The 21,729-nt window shown below is 41.4% G+C and overlaps 1 protein-coding gene across 32 annotated transcripts in view; it reads right to left on the bottom strand.

Annotated features, from left to right (window-relative positions):
- The window catches only part of kif1b (kinesin family member 1B), a 56,036-nt gene that overhangs the window by 33,684 nt on the left and 623 nt on the right, over positions 1–21,729 (bottom strand). For 29 of the 32 annotated variants that reach the window (XM_016672117.1, XM_016672116.1, XM_016672118.1 and 26 more), the window contains exons 2-13: positions 20,354–20,508; positions 5,150–5,226; positions 4,868–5,047; positions 4,561–4,629; positions 4,146–4,324; positions 3,446–3,557; positions 1,885–1,962; positions 1,724–1,789; positions 1,523–1,540; positions 1,168–1,243; positions 680–758; positions 420–562 (exon numbers count right to left, since the gene is read on the bottom strand). In XM_016672117.1, coding sequence (XP_016527603.1) covers positions 420–562; positions 680–758; positions 1,168–1,243; positions 1,523–1,540; positions 1,724–1,789; positions 1,885–1,962; positions 3,446–3,557; positions 4,146–4,324; positions 4,561–4,629; positions 4,868–5,047; positions 5,150–5,226; positions 20,354–20,459 — 1,183 coding nt within the window. In that variant the 5' untranslated portion in view covers positions 20,460–20,508. The remainder of the gene's footprint in view (positions 1–419; positions 563–679; positions 759–1,167; positions 1,244–1,522; positions 1,541–1,723; positions 1,790–1,884; positions 1,963–3,445; positions 3,558–4,145; positions 4,325–4,560; positions 4,630–4,867; positions 5,048–5,149; positions 5,227–20,353; positions 20,509–21,729) is intronic. The other 3 variants (XM_007553299.2, XM_016672119.1, XM_016672142.1) reach the window with 1 other exon arrangement.

Genomic DNA, 21,729 nt, shown 5'->3' with positions numbered 1-21,729 from the left:
CAAGTTGTTACACAAGATATAAGCAAACATTAGCAAGTAGGCAGTTTGTTATACATTGTGACACTTTGTAATTATTCATGCTGACACTGCTGTCTTGTTCCTAATTGACAGGCCTGGGAGCCATTACTCTTGTGTGTAGCTAATGAAATGAGATATTTCCATCTGGTTTACTTTGTGTTGTCAGGCACAGTAGAGGAAAGCAGACTTTCCATCGGGACCCCAAGTACAAATTTCATAGGAGAAAATAATAAATCGATACCTACCAACCAAAGTGTATTTTGAAAGCATATTAATCTGAATTAAGCACAAGTACAGACACTTGGATAGGAGGGAACATGAATGGCACAGAGCTTTGAGACAGTAATGAACAGAGAGGTTGTTGCCAGCTTGATGGCTGAGCAGTGTGGCTGTGCACTCACTGTCCAGGATGTCTCCCAGGCCCTGAGCGCGGAGCAGCTCCTTCAGTCGGGCCACTTCGTCCTTCAGCTCACGCACCAACTTATTGTTGGGATCCTCATTGATAACAGCGTTGCATTTGATGTTCTTGGCTCGGTCAGCGTAGCTATAAAAAAATATAAAAAATAAAAATCCCCATCAGGATTCATAAGTGAGAGTTTCAACTATTCAGCTTTTCTTTTTCTTTTTTGCTGTGAACGTGAGCTCGTAGCAATAACCTTACCGAAGTGTACTGAGCGTTTCATCGTAGTTGATATCTGCAGGACTGAGGGCAGCTACCATGGCTGTTCTTGAATTACCACCTGATGAGAAACGTTGACGAGGCACTTCAGTCATTACTTTGAATATTGTTTTTTTTTTTGCGGGGGGTTTTCTCCCCCACTACGGTAAATTAAATAGTGAAATTTACTGAATCGAGGAAGGGCTGAAGATGCACTCTGTGCTCTTTAAATGCCTCTTCCGAAGATAGAAGGAGCTTCTCGTCTTATTAGTTTGAAATGCAGTCTGCTGACAGTGTTCTTCTTAAACTGGCTCAGGGTAAAGCACACTTGCTTCGGATATTTATTTATTTATTTTTTTAAATATATTGCCGCTTCATTTTCTGTTACACAAATGGGTCACTTGCTATGCAGAAATAAAGACTTCAAAACACATGAGAGATGAAGATTTCAACAGATTAGCACATTTATCAAGCACCACTAGGGTTCATACCGAGGTTCTCCCTCAGCAGCCAGGTCAGAACAGAATCTCTGTAAGGGATGAAGTCCGTCTTTTTCTTTTTCTTGCTCTGCAAAGGAACAAAATTGCTCAAATTAAAGCTGGGAAATAGGTTTGAAAGAATTCTCAAAATAATGGTGTTTCATAAAAAAATAAAAATAAAATAAAAACTGCTGTGAATGACAATACAGGCAGAAAACTATTCTAATGACTGTCGGGGTAATTTTGCATGTTGCCTAAAAGCACCGAACATTAGGCGATGAAACGGGAACAGCTGAGACTGTGCAACTTTAACACTATGAACATCAATGAATGATTGTTTTCGGACGTTAGCTGTCAAAGTGTTTACCTTGCTGGTACAGTTATCCTGTGTAAGCAGGCATTGAAAGGACAAGAGGAGAGAAAACAGAGGGGCAGACGTTACAGCATGCCAGGCGACAAACGACACGCCCCGAGAATGCAGGGTCAAGTTCAAGAGAGGAAAGAACGGCCTGAGACTGAGGAGGAAAGAACCGGCAGAAAGTGGAACGTCAGGAATAAAAGCGCTTACCACTTCAGCCAAGGCAGAGATGACCTTCCCTAATGTGGTGAGAGATTTGTTGATATTTGCTCCCTCCTGCAATAAAATAAAACATATTAATTAAGACACTTAGGGAGGACATCCGCCGTCTGACTGGTGATGCTTTGTGCCACTTTAGATGAGACTCTTACCTTTAGTCTGGTACCTTTGGCTCCAGTGGAATCTGCACGTTCACTTCCTGCCAAGTCTACCAGACTAATTTTACTGACCTGAGGAGAGAGTGCAAATCTATAAGATGCCAGACCTTATAAATAAATTAGATTTGCATTAAGGAAGTCTAAAGGATGCTAGGCTATGATATGACAAAAAATTAATAAATAAACTAATAAATTTTTCTCCACACATTTTGATAATGGGCGTCGATATTTCTCTTCTGCTGAGAAATATGATAAAACCCACAATCACTCTTGTTTATGCAATTTAGTCAGTGATTATAATGCTAGAAACACATGATGCAGAACTAACAAACTGTTTTTATAATCTAACCCAGTGAGTTTATCCGTCACTTATTTCATAATGTTCAACTGGGAAGTCGAAGCCTTCGGGTTCTGAACGAAACGTGATCACCAGATTAGATCAGAGTTAGTCTAACCTAAACACAGCACTTTAAACAGGACATTACTGACATAATAAGAGGACCAAGAATTATAGAGAAACATTAACATTTCAGAAGCAAGTGGTTAAAACTCATCCAAACACACATTTAAGCATTCCTGTTTGGTGAGATGCAGCCTGGCAGTAAAAACCGATGGAGTGGCTGGAGACAATGGCCATTGTTTTCAAAATAACAGCGATCTTTGTGTCTTTACAGCGTCAGAGGAAATGCTGGAAGTCAAAACTAAAATGGCTCCGTTTCCCCTGTTCTCCATTCACGGCTGAATTAAAGCCATTTTCACAAATTCACTACAGAATGTAAATTTTCTAAACAGCTGTTTAAGTCAGTCTGGCAAAAGTAAATGCAAATATTGTCTTAAATTATAATACATTTCAAAGGCACTCATTCAGTGTTTTTTTTTTTTTTTTTTTTTAACAAAAGTCACTGGTGAAAAATCAGAATATCCCTGTTGTCATTTCTTTAGGCAATACTTTAGTTTTAGGCTACGCAATGGTCAGGCTACAAGAACCTGTTCTTTGTTGACTGGGCTAAATATTTTTGATTCATTATCGTCTTGAAAAACAAAATGATGGGCCAATTTCAATTTCCTTGTGGAGTTCATCAGATTTTTAGTGCGTATCTGCTGCGTTTAAGGATTTCATGAAGCCATGAATGCCAACAAGGCTCTCAGGATCTCCAAAAAAACAAAAACAGGCAACCACCATTACACACCCTATATCACACTAAACTAGTGTGGTTTAGTGTGGACAATAAACCACACTAAACTATTTCCCCAAATATTCATTGGTTCCTTCATGCCAAACCCACCTAAAGGACGTAAAGCTAAAAAGCAGACGTGAATTTCTATTTTTCAGCCGATCAACAGAAATGAGCATCTGAGTCACGTAATACCAATAAGGACATCCTAGAAACTATTAAAAACTCCAAAGTAAAGTACGCATTTAAAAAAAACTGCTTCTGCTACTTTAATTTCAACAATCACGCCATCATTGACTCTGAAAAACAATGAACTCTCAACATTTAACCACAAAGGATAAATGTTTCTAAGCTTGCGAAGGGCCACTGCCCGGTCTGACCTTTTCCGTGGTGAGGTCCGTCTCGCTGTCGTGTTTCTTCTGTGTGAAGACGATGGTGAAAACCGCATGGGACCTGCTGCTGGTCTCGTTCATGTTGGTAGCAGCAACAGTTCTGTGTGTAAACACACAGGGGCGCCGTTACCGAATCACATCAAGACAGACATTAAACTGATGCTACCTCTATTAAATTAGCCGCTGTGAAAAGAGCCGTATGAATAGTTTTGGGTGTTACGAGCACCATCGTCTCTGGGCTTTACACCTATTAGGGTGAATTGAGTCCAGGGGATTAGTTTGTGTAGCGGAGGGGGGTAATATTGTGAGGACTCCATACAGAAAGTGTGCAAGGCACAGCGAGAAGAACGGCCACGGGGGAGACGCAGGCTTTGCACGCCACGTTCTGGATATAAGCCCTCTGAGTCAGCAGAGGGAGATTAAAGCAGAGTTCACTCCTCCCCACAGCAGCTTTCTCAACACGGCAGAACATCCACGGATTTCACATTCTCCAAGTTCTTCATGTTTAAATTGTTGGTTAGCAGTGAATGAATGAGAAGTGAATTAGCACCATTGGAGGACTCAGATCTAAAGCTATTCATTCTGTTGATGGAAGAACTCACTTTAGGGTTAATATTGTTTTATTAATCATTCTATACATCCCCATCTTCCCTCGTGTCTCACCTTGACATGTAGGGGCTTAACTCACCTTGCTTTGTTTCCTGCATCCATTAAATCAGCAATGTCTGTGTAGGATGTAACAGCTAGCTTGGACAGGTCCTCCACATAGGGACCCAGCAGAGGATGCTCTCTCACCCTCAGGTTCCCTTTGTTCTTAGGGTTGAGCAAATCTCGCACCCGTTCACAGTAGATCTCCATGTAACTCACCTAAAAAATAAAAATGTTTACAAAATATGTCAGCATACATTTTAAGTTTAAGGCTCAGAGTTTAGGTTCTGGAAGGCTGAGGATTTAAAAATATATTAGGAACTCTAAACAGGTACATCAATCTATATTTGAAGCTTTCTTTGGGAGAGAAAGGCTGAAAAAAAAAAGCTAAATATTGTGAGTAAAGCACCAGGTTGGCAATGGGGGGGGACGACTGTTGTAAATTGTAAATTTACCTCCACTGAGTAGGACAGCTCCTCTTTGTTGCAGTCTTCATTGATCTTCTCAAATAGATCTTCACAAAGCTGCAACACAGAAAAAGAAGATTGTTAATTCACATTAACTGAATTTGGAAATAAAAAACAGAAGGGACAAAAGAAAAAAAAAAAAGCAAGTAAAAAAGGCAAGCCATTTAACAACTTAATCAGATGATCTCAATGATTAATAAAAAAAAAATGCACAGAGAGAATATTCAAGAGAACACCTCTAATAATTCAGAAAATAAACTTTATTCTGTGTGAAGCAATCTATAACAACACAAACCATGGGAATGATTCCTTCCTGTCCCTCCTCCTGCTTGCCCATCATGGTGTAGGATTTGCCAGCTCCAGTCTGGCCGTAGGCAAAGATGCAGACGTTGTAGCCCTCGAACGCATGCTCTAGCATTTCCTTTCCGATGTCGTTGTACACTCGGTTCTGTGACGCAAAGCAGGGGTCTTCTGGCTGCACGGTGGGAAATAAATCATTAGGATTTGCGACCGTGCTTGTTTAGGCTACCAATAGGTATTAAAAATAAGTTTTCCAGCGATCTGTGCGTCTACTCGCCGTGGTGTGTGACCAGTAGGAGTAATCGAAGCTGAAGGTTTTTGCTGGTTCTTTGGGGGCTTTGGGGTTCAGGATAGCTGAGGAGATGATGGAAAAATAAGGAAAATGGTTAAAAACATCTGGGGTGGTATGGTTCACCAATTACATCTTTGTTCATACAGCTTCAATTAAAAACTACAGTGAGAGAGTAACATTTAGAATGAAACCAAAGAATGAATTACACATTCCCTTCTATGGCTTTTAAATGTCAACTAGCAAATTATAATTCTTTTTTTTTTTTTTTTCTTTTTGTTGGTTTTAAAAATTCTACCCGTTGCACACTTTTTTCTCTTTAATTAAAAATAAATAAAAATCTGAATCAGCAAATCAGACGTTTAAAAAAAAACAAAAAAAAAACAACCAGAAATTTCCAATATGCATTTATCCACTGTGTATTTCATGCTTTGTTGCCAAAAGGGCGTTTTTGAATCCCAGCACCGGGCGTGATATATTTGAACCTAAAAGTCACGAGTCAGTGACACATTACATCTGCTTTTCTCTTTTTTAGGGAACATGAAACGGTTCAAGTTTTCCCAGCCAGCGTGTCTTTATCCTCCAATTAAAGTTAAGCCAGTGTGAAATAACTAATAGATGTGAGTAAACCTGTGGCAATAAGCAATGAATCATATGATGAATTAAAATGAGCTCTATTATTTCTATTCTGATGATTAATATATTTTAAAGAGGTGTCATTTTTGTTATGATTTCAGTTGCATTTTATTTCAGTTTCATTTATTGTTTTTGGTTGTTGTGTTTTTATTTTGGATATTTAAAATGTCTTCCAGCTCCAGTGTTACATGGTCTTTACAAAATTAAAGTTTAATTGGTCTTTGAGAGGGAAAGCTTGCATTGTAATGCCATTAAACTACAGTGGTTGTGATTAAACAATATTATCGTGTGTCACAATCATTTCTGGGACAATTTATTTGTTATCGTGACACACCTGGCTTTTAGCACCGACATGCTCAACTTCTTCTGCCACGTTTCACATGCTTCAAACGTGCTGACACAGAGTTTCCACGCAGCCCAGCCGGTCCCCGAGGCCACACACACACACACACACGCGCACACACACACACACACACACACACACACATTTCTTGACGGGAAAGAATCTGCTACCATGTCTGGTATGTCGTCCCCCTCAACCACGCCGGTTGGTGCCCGCAGGACAAGAGTCCTAGCTTCAAGGCTGCGCACTGTAAATGTAAATGTAAGGCTGCAGACGGAGCAGGATGCTGCTCTGTTTGCATGTACCACACACTGCAGCGACCGAAAGCTTAGAGCGAATGTTTGCTCGTCTTTCATTTAAAGACATTACAAGGGAGCCCGAACTATTATTACGAGCATTACACTAAAGCGTCCATGCCGCGTTTGCATTTGCAATCTTCCAGAAGAGGTGGGTAGTGCCAGCTCCAGGGCTGCAATTAGCGTTGTTGTATTTAATTGTGTCCCGAAGCTGATGAGCAAATTCAAGCCCCTTTGGCTCCTTCACATCAGGGTGCTTGAGAGGCTTTTTGCATCGAGATGTCGCCAGCAGAGTGCCTTACGTGCTCAGAGGATTTCAGCGCACTTATCAATAATGCAGGAGAAGAGGAGGGACAGGGATTGCATATCGCCCTCCGTGGGTCACATCATGCTGACAGAAAAGCACTGCGCGTCCTCTGAGCTGCTTTGCATTTAATATGCGGCGATTACGTCCGCACCCGAAACGAGCTTTCTTTAAATAAAAATGATGCATTTGCTCCCGCGCTCTGCAAGCCTCAGGTTAAGGTGCTCGGCCGCCGCTTCCATATTGGGCCCTGGAAGAGGATACAGAGAGATGGGTGGCTAAATAAAGACCATTTTCACCTCTGACCTGCCTCCGGAGGGAAACTGGAGAGTTGGCGTGAAGAAATCAAGGGGGGGGGTTTGGGTTACCGACGCCCCTAATGCCCTTTCCTGGAACAATCTACAGTTGCTATTAATGAGCTGCCGTCCTTAGCTCGAGAGGCTGCACAGCAATATGAATGAAAGACACTGGGACGGAGGCGCTCTGGTGGCAGATGGATGGGGAAATCTCAGCCTTGGGAATCAACAACTGCATTCCAGCAGGACAAAGCACTTTCTAAAATTCCTAAGAAGCATTTCTGGATCCATATCAGACGTATGGTGTTTCAGTTTAGAATAAAAAGGTATTCAGTCGTTCCTATGTAGCATTATCGCCACTTTTGATCACTAAAAGTGTGTCATTGCGTCAACGTATCAGATGAGCAGCGTCTTAATAAAGAGGAAGATAGGAGGAGGATTTGATGCCACTGCACACAAAAGCAATCAAAATATCCTTTTGGACCAGAAACCAGCATATATACCCTCTGATATTTTACAACTCACAACATGGATGTCACAAACTGACTCAATGAGGGTCTGCAGTAAACGCAGACACATTTCCACTTCATGTGTGGAAATGTGGAGGATGCGTCTCCTCCATCTTGAGACGGAAGACGCATTTTTGCTGCCTCATAAACAACGTCATAAAATCTGTCCCTCTCAACCATGGCAACAGGTATAGGACCAGACTCCGGTTGCCATAACAACTTCAACTTGGCACAGACGGGAGGGGGGGGGGGGGGGTGCGGAGGGGAGGGAGGGTCGGAGGATGCGGCACGCTGCGTTCCCTTTTTCTCTCTCCTCTCGAGCATTCCTCATCGCCGATCGCTGAGAATTGCTTTAAAATACAGATCTGTGGACAATGACGGTCAATTTAAGTATGGATTTTGGGCTTATGGCGGTTCCAACACAGGAAACGTACAGAAAAGCCGGTTCTGAAAAGCTGAGGGATTTGTAACTTAAGACATTAAGCCACTTATAGAGTCGGATCCCATAAGTGATGATAACTTTTTCTACCCAAGGCTTTTTAAATAAATCACTGATACAAAAGGTGCGCCGGTGTAGCCGTTAAATATCATCATAATCTTCATATATAGTCAGAATTTGTCATTGATTTTTACTTGCTTCAAAGGATCCATATAAAACTGAGACAATTTACTCAAAATTTACAGAAATGTTATTTGAGGAAAAGCTACTGAAGGCCAAAAAAGGCCATGAGAAAACAATCAGAGCTGCACTGCGTCCATAGATCCTGTCCAAAATTAGGACTGGGATTATGCGAGCACACCACAGGAGCTCTCCATTTCAAAGCCAGGCAGGTAGCTGTTAACTAACCACATCCTGCCATCCAGAGAGCATCACTCAGCTGGTTATAGCTGGCAGACATTTTCTGCTACAGCGTACAACATGGGGTCTCATAATCCAAGCAGGAAAGCTTAGAAGAAAAAAAAAAAAAAAAAAACAACAGGGGGGTGAATTACAGTTGCCTGTATGGGGAGTCTGATAGATGTGATGACAACTGTAGTAAGAATATCCCGTCTGAATCTCTATCGGCAATGAAGCTGACTACGGCAAAAAAAAAAAAAAAAAAAAAAAAAACACAACACACCTCCCTAATTAGGCTGTTAGGAGGTCTCCAAGCACCAGATGGGGACTAAAAGCTTTCGCCTTTCACCTGAGACAGGCAGTGAGAGTCTAAAATGGCTGAACACATCAGCCTCTCTTTTCAAGCGAACCTCTAGGGAACTGCTGGCTGTTCGCTCAGGCTGATCAATGCCAATTTAGGATCGCAAGGAGGGGAGGGTGGGCAGGAAGTGAACCCATATGTAGACTTTAAAAGGAAACAAAGAAATGCCCCCCGCTAAAAACAGTGCAGACAATCAAGGGGATCTACAATTCTGCAGAACTGAAAGAAAAGAAAAAACAAGCAAACACCAAGACGGCTGCATGAGCTGCATGAACGCGCTCGGCAGCTTAACATGTTCGGCTCATGCGAGGAGTTTCAGAAAATGTTCTGCTCAATGAGATGTCTGTTGCTGAATACAAAGCTTCTTAGTCTGCCCATGCGCACCAGCTGATGCAGCGGCAATTCATTTGAACATTTCATTTCCCATGGCAACCTTATTTCATTCAGAGCGAAGGGAGCACGACTCCAGTTGCCTCAGAGTTGGAGGAGGCAGCCAACACCGTCGACGAGTCTCCTGGTGTCACAGGCGCATCAAAAGGACAGGCGAGACCCCAAGATGGACAATCCTGTGGCAGAAGTACTGTGTCTATTTAACCCAACATCCATGAAAGGAAGATGAAGTATTACCTCATTTACATTTTCTCCTTCAACTCATTAAGAGATCGGTAAAAACGGTACGATGAAAGAAAAGCTTTCTAAAAACCCCGATACTTTTAACAGCCTTTAACCATTAAGGGAGAAAACAGTCCAAAGATTTTCCTTTAGTGCAGACTAGTGTTAAAACACAGTCACCTAATCAAAGCACTAGAACAAAATTTGAATAAAAGAGAAATTTTTTGTCCTTCTATCATGGGTGAAGGATGAACATTTACTTCAACGCTGACTTTTTCCTGCCATCTCTGTGAATGGCAAACGTCTTGCAAACCCCACAAGAGCAACACAATCCTTCAGTAAGTGGCAACATGAGCATTTTATCCTCCCACTGATTAAACCAGCAGAATACAAACATGAATAATTATGCGAGTAATACTAATAAAGCTGCTGGTGAAGTTTTGCAGGGTTGTTCTTTTCTGCTCAGGAAGTTTCATTAATTGACCTTCGCCAGGGTGAGTTGTTAAGACAACAAGCACGGCTGGCTGAAAGAAGACCAACACTTTCCCCTTGTGAATAACGATGTCGCAAAAAAAAAAAAAAAATAGATCAATTAATATCATTATAAATTAAAATGAACTCTGTAACTTAAATTTTATCCTATGAGAGAATGAACTTCCATTATTATGCTGTTATCAATATATTAGATAATAGCGTATTGCAAACCATAATGGTCTCAAACAGCAATATTATTGTTTATCGCAATAATTTCTGGGACAATTTATGATTCAGTAAAATTTGTTTTCATGATTGCCCCACTTGTCCACAAGAAAGGTTCACCTGTTTGGAAAAAAGGCAGAACAGTCGATGATGGTGTAAAAACTAAAATGCTATTGTAAGTTTACAGTTAGCAAGCTGTAGGCTGCGCTGTAGAAGCAATTAAATATAAATTATACATTTGTTTGATTTATTCTCTGTAATAAAATTAAACTGTTGGATTTTTACTCTGACTTGTTCACAAATGTCTGCAACCAGAGCTGCACGATGTCTCCTTGTTACATCAATCTGTGCCAACCACAGATGACAGTTTAAAACACAAAACTGAAGACATGAAGAAAATGGATTGTGACGTCACTGTAAACAGATTTGCAGCTAAAAAAAAAAAACAATCAAAATGGAAATTATCAAGGTCTTTTTAATCGATTGGTTGCTTATTGTGTCAGGCTTATTCACAACTGATATTGTTATCGCAGTATTCAACATCTTCAAGAGTATCATCTCCTTATATTGTGCAGCCTTGCATACATCTGCTGGATATCTGAGATATTTATCACCCGCTGAGCATTTTATTATTTGATAGCACATAAAAGAGTCACTCCCTTTGCTTTTCCTCACCATTTCCAGGTGATTCGGAAACAAAACTCCAGCAGCATATTAGAGCCGCATGCCGTTTCCCTATACATCTTCATAGTCGGCCTGCCTGCGTCACCGTTTCTGCATGAGCGCCGGAGCGAAACAGCTGCTGACATGAGGCCAAGCTGAACCACAGCAACGCTAATTTGGTTATTTAGTCTCCAACAGGAAGCACAAGGCTGGAACGAGGTGGTTGCTGAGGCGACCACAGAAATGTTCTGCGCGCTTTCATTGGTGCTATGGCATACTGTCTGTGTGTGATGACCGTTACCAAGGCTGCAGCGCGGGTGACAGAGTTATCACTGGATGCGGGGCTAAAAGTAGTGTGTGAGCACTGCTTGGCACATTTGACAAACAGCTGAGCTTGCTGCAACCACAACACAAGCCGTACAACATCTCCAAAACAGAATACGTGTCCCAATGATTGCATTGCGATTTCGCCGGAGGTCTAATAAATTATTCCATAAACGCAGGAAACTTTCCAGACAGGAGAGTTTGTCTAGTCATAGGAAGAATGTTCTTTACTAAATCACTTGTGACAAGGTTTCTGCTCTCTAAAGCACACATTTGGTTCAAACGACGATCATCGGAGATACACCTGGAGCTCTGAAGGAATGTACCGAGAGTTGAAAAAAACCCTCCAGTGTTAGAAGGCAGATCACGCCATATTTCTCTTCCTACGGGGGAGAAAACAAAAGGTGAAAAAAAAAAAAAAAAAAAAAAAAAGAAGGACAGGAAGACACCAGGACAAAGCGTTGAATGCGGGGTAATGCATCTGACAACAGGGTCTGCAGAAAACATTAGGTAATTTGTTATGACATGGCTTTATGTGCCCGGTCCTCCTCTGTAACAATGACTCTTTTCACACTGCTGTCCTCCTCCCTCTCCCTTTGTTTAGAGAAAAAAAGGTCCTCAAACTGGATAATTCGACTTTAAAGTGATGAAGTTCTATTAAATATAAACTCCTCAACAAAGACAAAAGGCTAGCTACACTTGTTTTAAAGCATAAGAATAACTTGCTTATAATTGTGCCCAGGTCTAACTCGAGCAGGAGCTAAGAGCTAAAGGAAGCTAATGTTGAAGCGCAGTAGTCTGCAGACCTATACGTCCATTGTCCTGGAAGGTTTGGGTGCATCCCTGCTCCGGCTTGTCTGAATCAAATCAATAAAACTCGCTGACATGCCAACATCGCGTGTGTTGCATTCAGACGTTGCAGGACGCCGGCCCTCCAGGACTTGGAGTCGCTGACCTCTGCGTGGATCAGGATTCCCACTTAACCCCTACAACCTATCAAACTTAAAAGGATTGTGTCGGACGTTTAAGGCGACAGCAAGTAGGGAGAGATAGCAGGTTTGACACATTTGGCAACAGGTTTTCCCTCTTCTTAATCAAGTGGAGTAGAAACACAATCCTATAAGCTACTGACAGAAATTCAAAGCAGTAGCTGAAAGCATATCCAAGAACATAAATTTGCATTTAATTTTACCAAAAACTTTGATTTAGTCCCCGTCCCACATCTACACCAAACACAGACAAAAAAAAAAAGTGACACATACATGTAAATAAAGCGACTATAGACGGGGTCGCTCGCTGAACTAGAAAGCAGTGGAGGAGGTCACAGTGTTGGTCTTTACGCCAGCTGTTCCCGTTCTGCTCTGCTGTCTATTTATACAGCAGCAGATGGCAGTTAGTGCTTCGCATGCCGACAGACTGTCAGTGACAGGAAGGAATGGACAGATTTCAGCCGCCCAAATCTTTCCGCTGAACTCCCGAGCCAAGCCTTACATACACCGCTGCCTGATACCAAACTGGGGGCGCAGCAGCAGCTTAGACAGGCTCAGCGGCCGGGCTCAGAATAACAGCGACTGAAGGGGAGGTTTCTAGAAGAGAAAACACGCTAAGTCAGCAGGACTCCATTCAGAAGCAAAACAAACAGAACTTCAACAAAGAGAGGGGACACAAGGCAGGCTGTCAGCTGATGTGTTGGGTTTAAACTCAACAGGGGGAAATTTATTACAACAATAGCAAAATTAAAAATAATAATAATAATAATAATAATAACATTTTTATTTTTCCCCGGTCAGCAAATGCACCAAATGCTATCATTTTATCATTTTGCGGCAATAATCTTTGGTGCTGATGAGGGAAAATTCAATGCTCAAAGTTAGTTTGCAGCATTCGTAACGTTTCAAATCCATTCCTTTAAAAGGAAAACTAGTTTTTACACCTTGTCGACAAAGAGTGGCAACAGGCAGGATAAACACGGCACAGAAATGCTGTTCTGCTTGATTTCAACTCGATTTCGAAGACGCAGAGCTTGGAAGTGTTGGAAAGACTTCAGGAAATCCAAGAGTTTATTCCAGAGGGAAAAGCTCGCTGCTGAGATTATATGCTAAACCCAGATCAAAACGTCAACGGTCATTATGTACAGTTTTAAAATACTAATAAGGTCCGGTTTTTACTGTGACTCCCATGCCACACAGTGTGACATCCCCTCTGAATGCCATTTGAGAATCTGGTTATTGTTCAGGAATCAGGATCAGCAGTCTGAAGAGAGAATCTCTAACCAGGAGAGCACTCCCTACTTCACGAATGATGCCTCAAAGGTCAAAAGATATTTCTCAACACATCCTGTGTTGTGGAAAACATTCAGAATAGCACCTTAATTTCTCTTTTGGGAAGTGAGATTGCAAATCTGACACAACGAAACCAAAAGTGTTGCAAAGGAAGCAGTTCTTTCACAAAATGTTGTTTTTTTTTCCCTGTAAGCAGAAGCTTCTGTGCACCACACTCATAAAAATTGAAGTTGTGCCTTCCAAATATCCACTCATTTTGGATCATCAGTAAATCCAAAAGGAATCAATTGCCCTAAATCTCTTAACATGTCAGAGGAGTTTCTCAATTTGCCTGAAAACAGCATGGGGATTATCATATGATCCAGGCACAGTAGCTGAGTGGGAACAACAGTGTAAACCAGGCGAGGCGGTGCAGGGGGGGGGGGGGGGGGCACACAGCCCCGTGCATTCATGGCACACAACAGGCGCCCATTTTACAGAGCAGTGACCTGGATTTCCTCAACCAGCATCCCCTCAGCAACTCAACTCTCACTTTAAATGCTTTCTGCCTTTATATAATCATGACATCATGAACAACAGAGAAATCTTTCAGCATCAACTTTCCTTTGATCCTCATCTAAAGTAAGAAAGAGAGTTTTCATATAGATTTTATTCATGTTTGAACATAAAGATCAGCTTCACACTGCTGCCTTAACACGTCTGCAAAATTATTATGGCTACAAAAAAATAACTTTGTTCACACACGAAAAATCCAAGATGAGCTTCTTGGCCACCGACAAGCTAGCCGTGCTACGACTGCAAAGCTGGGGAGCTCGTTTCTGAATGCAACCCTTAGAATCTGGGAGAAAAAAAAACAACAATACAGTCTGGAGTGAGAACAGTGACAACGAAGGCACAAAAACGCCGTGCTCTTAAAATGTGGGAAAGTTCAGCCTTTTGAACGGAGCCGAGGCAGCGAACCAAGCAAAGGTAGAAGAATCAAAGAGGGAGCATAGTATCAGGAAAAACAAACACGCCTTTATCTGCTTCGTCATCGAGGCATGGATGAACGCATGCGGGCTGGAGAGAACAGAAAAGAGAAAAACACTGCCGGCTGTGGTGTGGAGAAGACGTTGGCGATGGTGGATTTGACTAACTTCATTGAAACACAATCTACATCCAGCCGGACACGCCCAGCAAGAACAACCGCTTCTTCCCGTTTCAGGGCCACATTGATACAGTACGGCAGTCGAAACATTGGTGTTTACATTCTTATCCGTCATGCAATACCCTCAGGGAGCCAACAAGTCCAAACACACAGGCAGACTCATAAAGGTCCGTCTGCAGTGATAAGAGGAACAAAGGACGCTGCGAGTGCCGATATGCCAGGACTCTCATCTCAGCATCCCTGAGTCACTCCAACCTGAATGAGACGGTCTGAGTTCAGCCTAAATAAAAGCAGCTTCTGCTATCAATGATTCACTGTTTTTCTACTGACAGCTCACAATAATTATCCTACGCACCAAGCATCTTTAATCCCGTGTTGTTCATGTCAGAGCAATCTGCTACAACAGTAAACCTTAGCGTGGTTATGTGGTGCTGCCTCACGCTGCGCCGCACGTGAACGGCGCTCGCGCTCGACTTGCGCCGTCTCCGCTGCCGAGGATGCGATTAACTACCCCCACTCGCTCGCTCGCTCAAGAGTTAGCTCATCTGATATCCAATATTTCCTCTGAAAAGCTCGCTCCAATTGCACCGAGCTCATTTGCAAGCTGCTGGAACAAAATGTGAGCTGTAAAGAAAAAGACGGAAAAAAAAAAAAAGAGAAAAGGACTGGACTGAATTGAACTGAGCAAGTCAATGCAGAGAACTGGTGTTCTCACAGACTGCAGCGATTTGGCACCTTTACTCACTTTGTCCTTTTGTAAGAATTACAGAACTAACTTTTACTGAGTACACAGCTCGTTCTGCTTTTCCTCATTATTAGTTGTACTTTTTCTATTTGTTGTTTTATTGCAACAAATACTTTTTACAGACTTCAGAGCCTGAACAAACAACAAGCTAGAAAAACTGACCATTTTAAACACGTATGGTTACTCAACCGAGGCAGATCCATGAGGCGCAGCGGAGCCGACGATTACGTAGCTGCCTCAGTATTTGAAGAAACTGATCACTTTGCTCTTCTGACCTCGGCCACGTCGAGTGCATTCCAGTCTGTGGGATTCCTCTCGCGGCTTTTTGCTGCCATGTTGCCAGTTCTCATTCATTTCCAAACAATTATTAATAAAAAAAATGATTTAGTACTAATTAACAAAGCCCCAATGGCTCAGTGGAAAGTTTTAGTGCAGCTTTAAGCAATGCCGATTTGTAATTTGAAAACTAATAACTGAATAAATCATAAACGATTTATTTAAAGAGTAGATTACTTTAAATTATTTTTGAGCACAGCGACTGACTTTCTAATAATCAGAGACATAATAATGTTCACTCCACCCCAAACATTTGGAGAAAAAGGTAAGAAATCTCTTCAATCCTCATCTGAAGCTAACGATGCAAAGAGAAACTAGAGCTAGCTAGACGCTGGATTATTCAATGTTTTATGTGGAGCGAATGTACCATACTCCAGCTCTTCTAATCGGCATAAAATCTGTTCAGATTTATAGACAGCTTCTTTAATTTATCAATATATGGATAAAAGCTGAAATCAGCTTTTAATAGGAAAAACTCTGTTGTTTCTGTCGTTTATTCAGGCTGCAAGAGAAAGCTAAACGTTCAACAAACGACAGGATGGTGGATGTAGACAGCATTTCGGGAATTTCAGCGTTAAAGTAGGGATAAATATTCTCTAAGGAATGAACTGTTTATTGAAAATAGTCCTTAAAATTAGAATTTCTGAAGAGAAACTGGAATTGGCTAAAATTAGCATTAGCGAGTCAAATCTGTACAAAACCAAAGATCGCACACTAGCCTCAAAATTCTGCTTGTTGGCATCTCTGTGTAAAACTGATAACAATAACCCAACATATTTGCCATCAACACAATCCATTACGACACAATGTCCAATTTAGCCTTTAAAAAGCACAGGTAAACCGAGAATATTTGTGAGAAGTCACTGCATCGCTACAAATAATCAAAGTTGAGAAATGCAGCTCTCCAGTGGGAGAGTATATCCAGGGAAACCCACATGGGTCAGAAGGATTACGGCGGCAGGGCGTGGCGGCCCGAGGCCAGTCTGGTGGATTATTGGTCCTAATTGGGTCAGTCGTACATGTGTGAACAGGATTCATCACACCAATGTTTATCCCTCAAACAAATATCTCCCTGAACGGTCCCACTAGTATTCCTTTCAATGTCAATACCTCATAAATAGCAGATAATAGAGTCATTTCTGCTGCCTGTTCGTATGCGTTAACAGACAGCGTTTACTCCCGGTGGGGATTTTCTAATGTCACCAACCACTTAGCTCTCACTGAGAGGACACTCGGCAGAACTACATCTGAAAGGTGAAGGTTTAATTGATGTGGTGACCTTCTGGTTGCTTTATCAGCTTGTCACTTTGTTTACACTTCAACACTGTGCATAATACTGAACAGCATTCAGTTCGTGAACATGTGAAAAAGGCTTCGCCGTCCATCTGAGTCGTGGACCTGTAATCAGAATTTTTTAGAACCAGCATAGTTCACATAACAAGATGGAGACGAGCGTAAATATCATGAACTGAATGAATGAATGCTGTGGACGTGGTGGAATTATTTAACACTGATGCAGATCAGAATAACTGGCTGCTACATCTCTCCTTTATAAGCACATTAGCTCTGGTATGTTTCATGGCCATTACTGAAAGAGGGCCTTTGCTTATTTCCAGGCTGGCTGCAGAGGCCGCGCACGCTGGATAATCAATTTGCTGCTACTCTGCATGCACCCAATCCCTGACAACCCTCTGTGCATTGTGAAAAGACGGGGGGGGACGGAGGAGAAGGCGGCTCGTCCTGATCTTCCTGCCCCCCAGCTCTCTCTTGCTCTGTGCTGTCGACACAAGCACACGGATGGACACATATGCCCTTGAGCAACCACAATAGGGGGAGTGTCATGGCCCCTCGCAAACATCTGCCAAACACCTAAACGCTGACCAAGCAACTCGATGAAAAATGCCAGACTGCTTGCAGTTCTGTTTAAGCCCAGAAAACCCTTGAAAAATAGCATGAAAATGCATGCTAAAAGCAGCATTTGGTTAGCTCTTTCTAACTAAATATTGAGCTAATTTATACAAAACGCAAGATACAAATTGCTTAAGCATGTTTTATTACATTGAGCAGATATGACTCAAGAATTACCTCACACTAATGTGATTTATTTTTTAGTCAAGCACAAAATCAACCAGCCAGTGATTAAAATCAGAGATTTTTCGCACAGTGCTGTTCAATGATCCAGAGGACAAGTACAAGAAATAGAGTTTTTCCTCTCCATCCTTTAAATGTATCCAATTAGAGTTTCCTGTAAACATCAATTAAGGCTCAAAACAAAATCTGTAGGTCAGATCCAAAATATCAGAATCAGCCAGTAAAACAAAAAAAAACAAACAAAAAAAAAAAAAAAACAGATTTTCGCCTGCACTTCTGATGACATTTGGGTGTTACACACTACAGACCCAAACAGAGAAGCACAAAGGAATCTGGTGCTGACCAGAAACGTCCAATTAATGGATTGATCAGTCTTGACCAATGACCAGATGGTTGAAACTTCAACAACTTAATTCCAAAGAATTTACTTTAAAAGGCAAATCATTTTTCCTCTTCAAGTCAAGACTTATCAGCAATTCATTTGGACTCAAAGAGAGAGTGAGATGTTTAACAGATAACAGAAAGGGTGAATGAAAAAGACTGGAAATGGACATAATCTCAAACTATTTCAAAGGTGGGCATCCTTAATCATTCTGCGTTGACAGTGTTTTCTTCTACAAAATCGCATAAAGTTCATATTGGTTTATCCGTCATGTGATCAGTCATGAGGAGATTTTTTTTTCACCTCTAATTGGAAATTATTCAGATAAGTCACGTCCGTGAGATAAGAAAATAAGACAAGGCAATGTTATGAAAACATGAAGAGAGAGAGAAAAAAAGTATTTCCTGGAGTCTCAAACAGGCCATTATGAATTTGAGACTAAAACCACACTAGCCGACTCTGCTAAATACGACAAGTCAGGATGTTTGAGGCGATCCGCTAGAGAAGAAAGGTAGTGTACATCAAATCACCGTAAATGTAATAACCCCTACATGTTTGACCCAGCAGGTGCAGTTAAAACTCTCAGCACCCTAATAGGACGGCGTTCTCAGCATACCATCTGCAATGAAGACCTGATGAAAGAAGAGCATGGCTCCCTGCCAGCCTCTCTCTCTGCTCTGCAATCTGGCCATGTGATGAGGAGGTAGAGCAGGCGGTGCTGCAGCCTACTCCTCTCCCTTACTTCCACGCTCGCTGACTAACCCCCACCTTGAAAAACGCTGCATATGCCACTGCAGTTCTGCCAGAAACCACAAGTTTCCCCTCCAGCTCCTTTTCGGGTGACATTGGAATGATGAAAACCCGAGGATATGGAGTAAAAAAAGAAAAAAAAAGAAAAAAAGAAAAAAGTACTAGGGATTTAACAAATCCTCTTTTTGGTAGACTGCGAGAGATAAAGAGCAAGTGAGGCACATCTAGAAGAGACACTTGATCTTATAGAAGATTCATACAAGCTTAGACTAATGAGGCTGATAAGGCTGACAGGAGAAGAGCTGAGGAAAGCCAGAGAGACTGCAAGAAAAACAAGTTTCCTCCGTCAGACGTTGTCGTGTTACTGGGTCATTAGCTGGTTCTGTTAGCGTCAGGAGGGGGGACGGAGTTAATCATCGGATCGAAGCAGGACACACACCACTGTCATGACTTAGGAGGCAGCTAATACTTCACAGCACCTGATGACTCACGGTCACAAATAAGCAGGCTGATCACATGACGTTTAAAAAGAACATTCTTTTAAGACACACTTTATATCCACAAGGATGCCTCAGTTAAAATATTTAACCTATTCAGTTAAAACATTTTTAATTTGCAGCATCTCGATCTGGCATGAGTTATTTTTATTAGCCACTGTTACAAACCCTGTGGCTTGTTTCAACCCGTCTTCTTCATGTTTAAAAGTCCTGTGGCCTAGAGGCCTATAAAAAAATCAAAACTTTGGCTTCAGTACATCACAACCTTACTTACTCATCTCTTGAACGCGTTGTCAAAGGACATGAGAAAAAAAACTAACAACAAGAAGGGCATTACAAGTTAATAATTAATAGAAATTCAGAGATGGCTTTTCCTCGCGATACAGATTTCCATTTTTTTTGACGTCTGATTTGCACATTTTAGATTGCACCAATTCAGGGTGTTTTTTAAATTTATTTTAAAAGAACACACACAAAAAATGACAATGCACTTTGAGTTTCTTAACTAACTTTTGTCGACTGAATGTTGCATCCCTAATAAATATGTCAATAAATTGCTTTGGTTTTTCGGAAAAATGGCAGAAAAAAAAAAAAAAGAAAACCACGTGAAGTAAAAAGTTCACCAAGTGAATGAATAACTTTAATCTATAACATTTTATTTGCATCGAGAAGGTGCAACGCAAACTGTAAGTGCATGCCCAGAGATAGTGCAATCATAAACTACAGAGCCATAACAATGGCTGTGATTAAGCCCTAATGAACTGGGCGGTGATTGCAGGTCAGTCTTTAAAGTGACCTCTGGGTTTCACCCCCATCAGGAACCAACTGTGGATTTCTCCCACAGACTCCTCAGGCATGTAGGCCCCATCCAGAGGGGGAGGGATTCCCCTCTGCAAGCCTTTTATTCCCTTTCAGTCTGTTTTGCCTTAACCGTCCACCATTCAGTTTGCTCATTCTCCGGCTCTTTGCAAAAGACCTCCAGAAGAGAACGGCTCTTGGGAGGACGTGCAGACAAACCTGCATGAACTCAAAGACGTGGTTTGTGAGGATGCTCTCATGTGTGTGCCAGTAGATTGCTTACTTGTAGTGTTGCCTTGCATCTGAATGATGCATTTTGACTCCTTGCTCGTTTCCCTGGAGTTGAAGGGTCGGACTCGAACAGCAACTTTTACAGACGCCCCAGACATTCTTGCTGCTCAGGTCGGACTCCCAAGTAAGACTGCTTTTATATTCCTCCTGAAGAAAACACACAAAAAACACATCCATCCGTGTAATCAAAAGTATTTTACCAAGATGCTACACAGAATCCACTTAATGCATAGGTTCTATATCAACCCTACAGGCACATAATAACATATAGTACGTATTATTTATCTGTCAGTTGTCGCATGTAACAGTTTTCCATTTTGTTTTCTGTGTAGAGTCAGTAGTCAGGGTTTATTGTTAAAGCTTTAGTACCCACAAACAACAACAAACAATCTATGTTTAACTTATTTGAAGATGAGTGCATTTTGTTTTTTCCCCAAATCAACCAAATAGTCTATTAGGTCATGTTTTAAGGTAACTGTACATAAATGTCCAGATTCATCAGTTCTTTTTATAATGTTTTATTTAAAAAAAACAAAAACAAAGAAATCTAAGATGAACATCTTGTAAGTTTGAAGCAGAATCTTCTTTACTGCTGTTTTTAATGGTAAAAATGCATTCCACAGTAAAGAGCATTTGATTGAATCAAAGAACTGTAACAAGTTAAGAAACCACATTTACACTGACTATGGAAAAAGACAGTCAGGGATTATTAAACATTTCATGGCAATACCTATAATAAAATTTTTGAATTAAGCAATTTCTTGTTATTTTTGAGCCAAACTGTTCCATTTTCTAACTTGCAAATAGTTATTACATCTTTAGGGATGTTCTCCCCCCTCTTACATGCAAAAGTGGACACCTAAACATAATTGTTTAATGGGCCTCATTCAATCTTGGGTCGCCCCTGTATCTATGAGTTTACTAGATTACAACCCGTGCTTCTTTCTGTTCGCTCTTAGTCCATTTCAGCTCTAGATTCCCAAATTGTCCCTTGTTTTTTCCATATTCTAGCAGTCAGCCATACTTGCTGAAGCATACGCCCATGAAATTCTATCTCCCCCTTTTTTCTTGCTGAGGGCTACCGCGGGACAACGAGCCCGGGGGCCCCGTCTGCTGCTGCATGCGACTCTGCACTGGTGCAAATGAAGAGCGTCCATTTCTAATACTTGAAAATTAAATTCGCCGATGTTAAGAAGTGGGCTAATCCTCGTCTGCTGAATGTTGTGGGAAGAAGAGTTAAGGCTCCCATTAGCAGCGTAGGCTGGGACGCACTGTTCACGTTTGTTCAGCAGGAAAGGTTAAAACCATTTAAATGGCTACGACAACTGGAGTTTTAAACCATAATTGTAACATTTGTTCATTTGAACA

This window comes from Poecilia formosa, unplaced genomic scaffold (assembly GCF_000485575.1).
Source record: "Poecilia formosa unplaced genomic scaffold, Poecilia_formosa-5.1.2 Scaffold56, whole genome shotgun sequence".
NCBI classification, from domain to species: domain Eukaryota; kingdom Metazoa; phylum Chordata; class Actinopteri; order Cyprinodontiformes; family Poeciliidae; genus Poecilia; species Poecilia formosa.
This window is presented reverse-complemented; position numbering and strand designations above follow the sequence as displayed.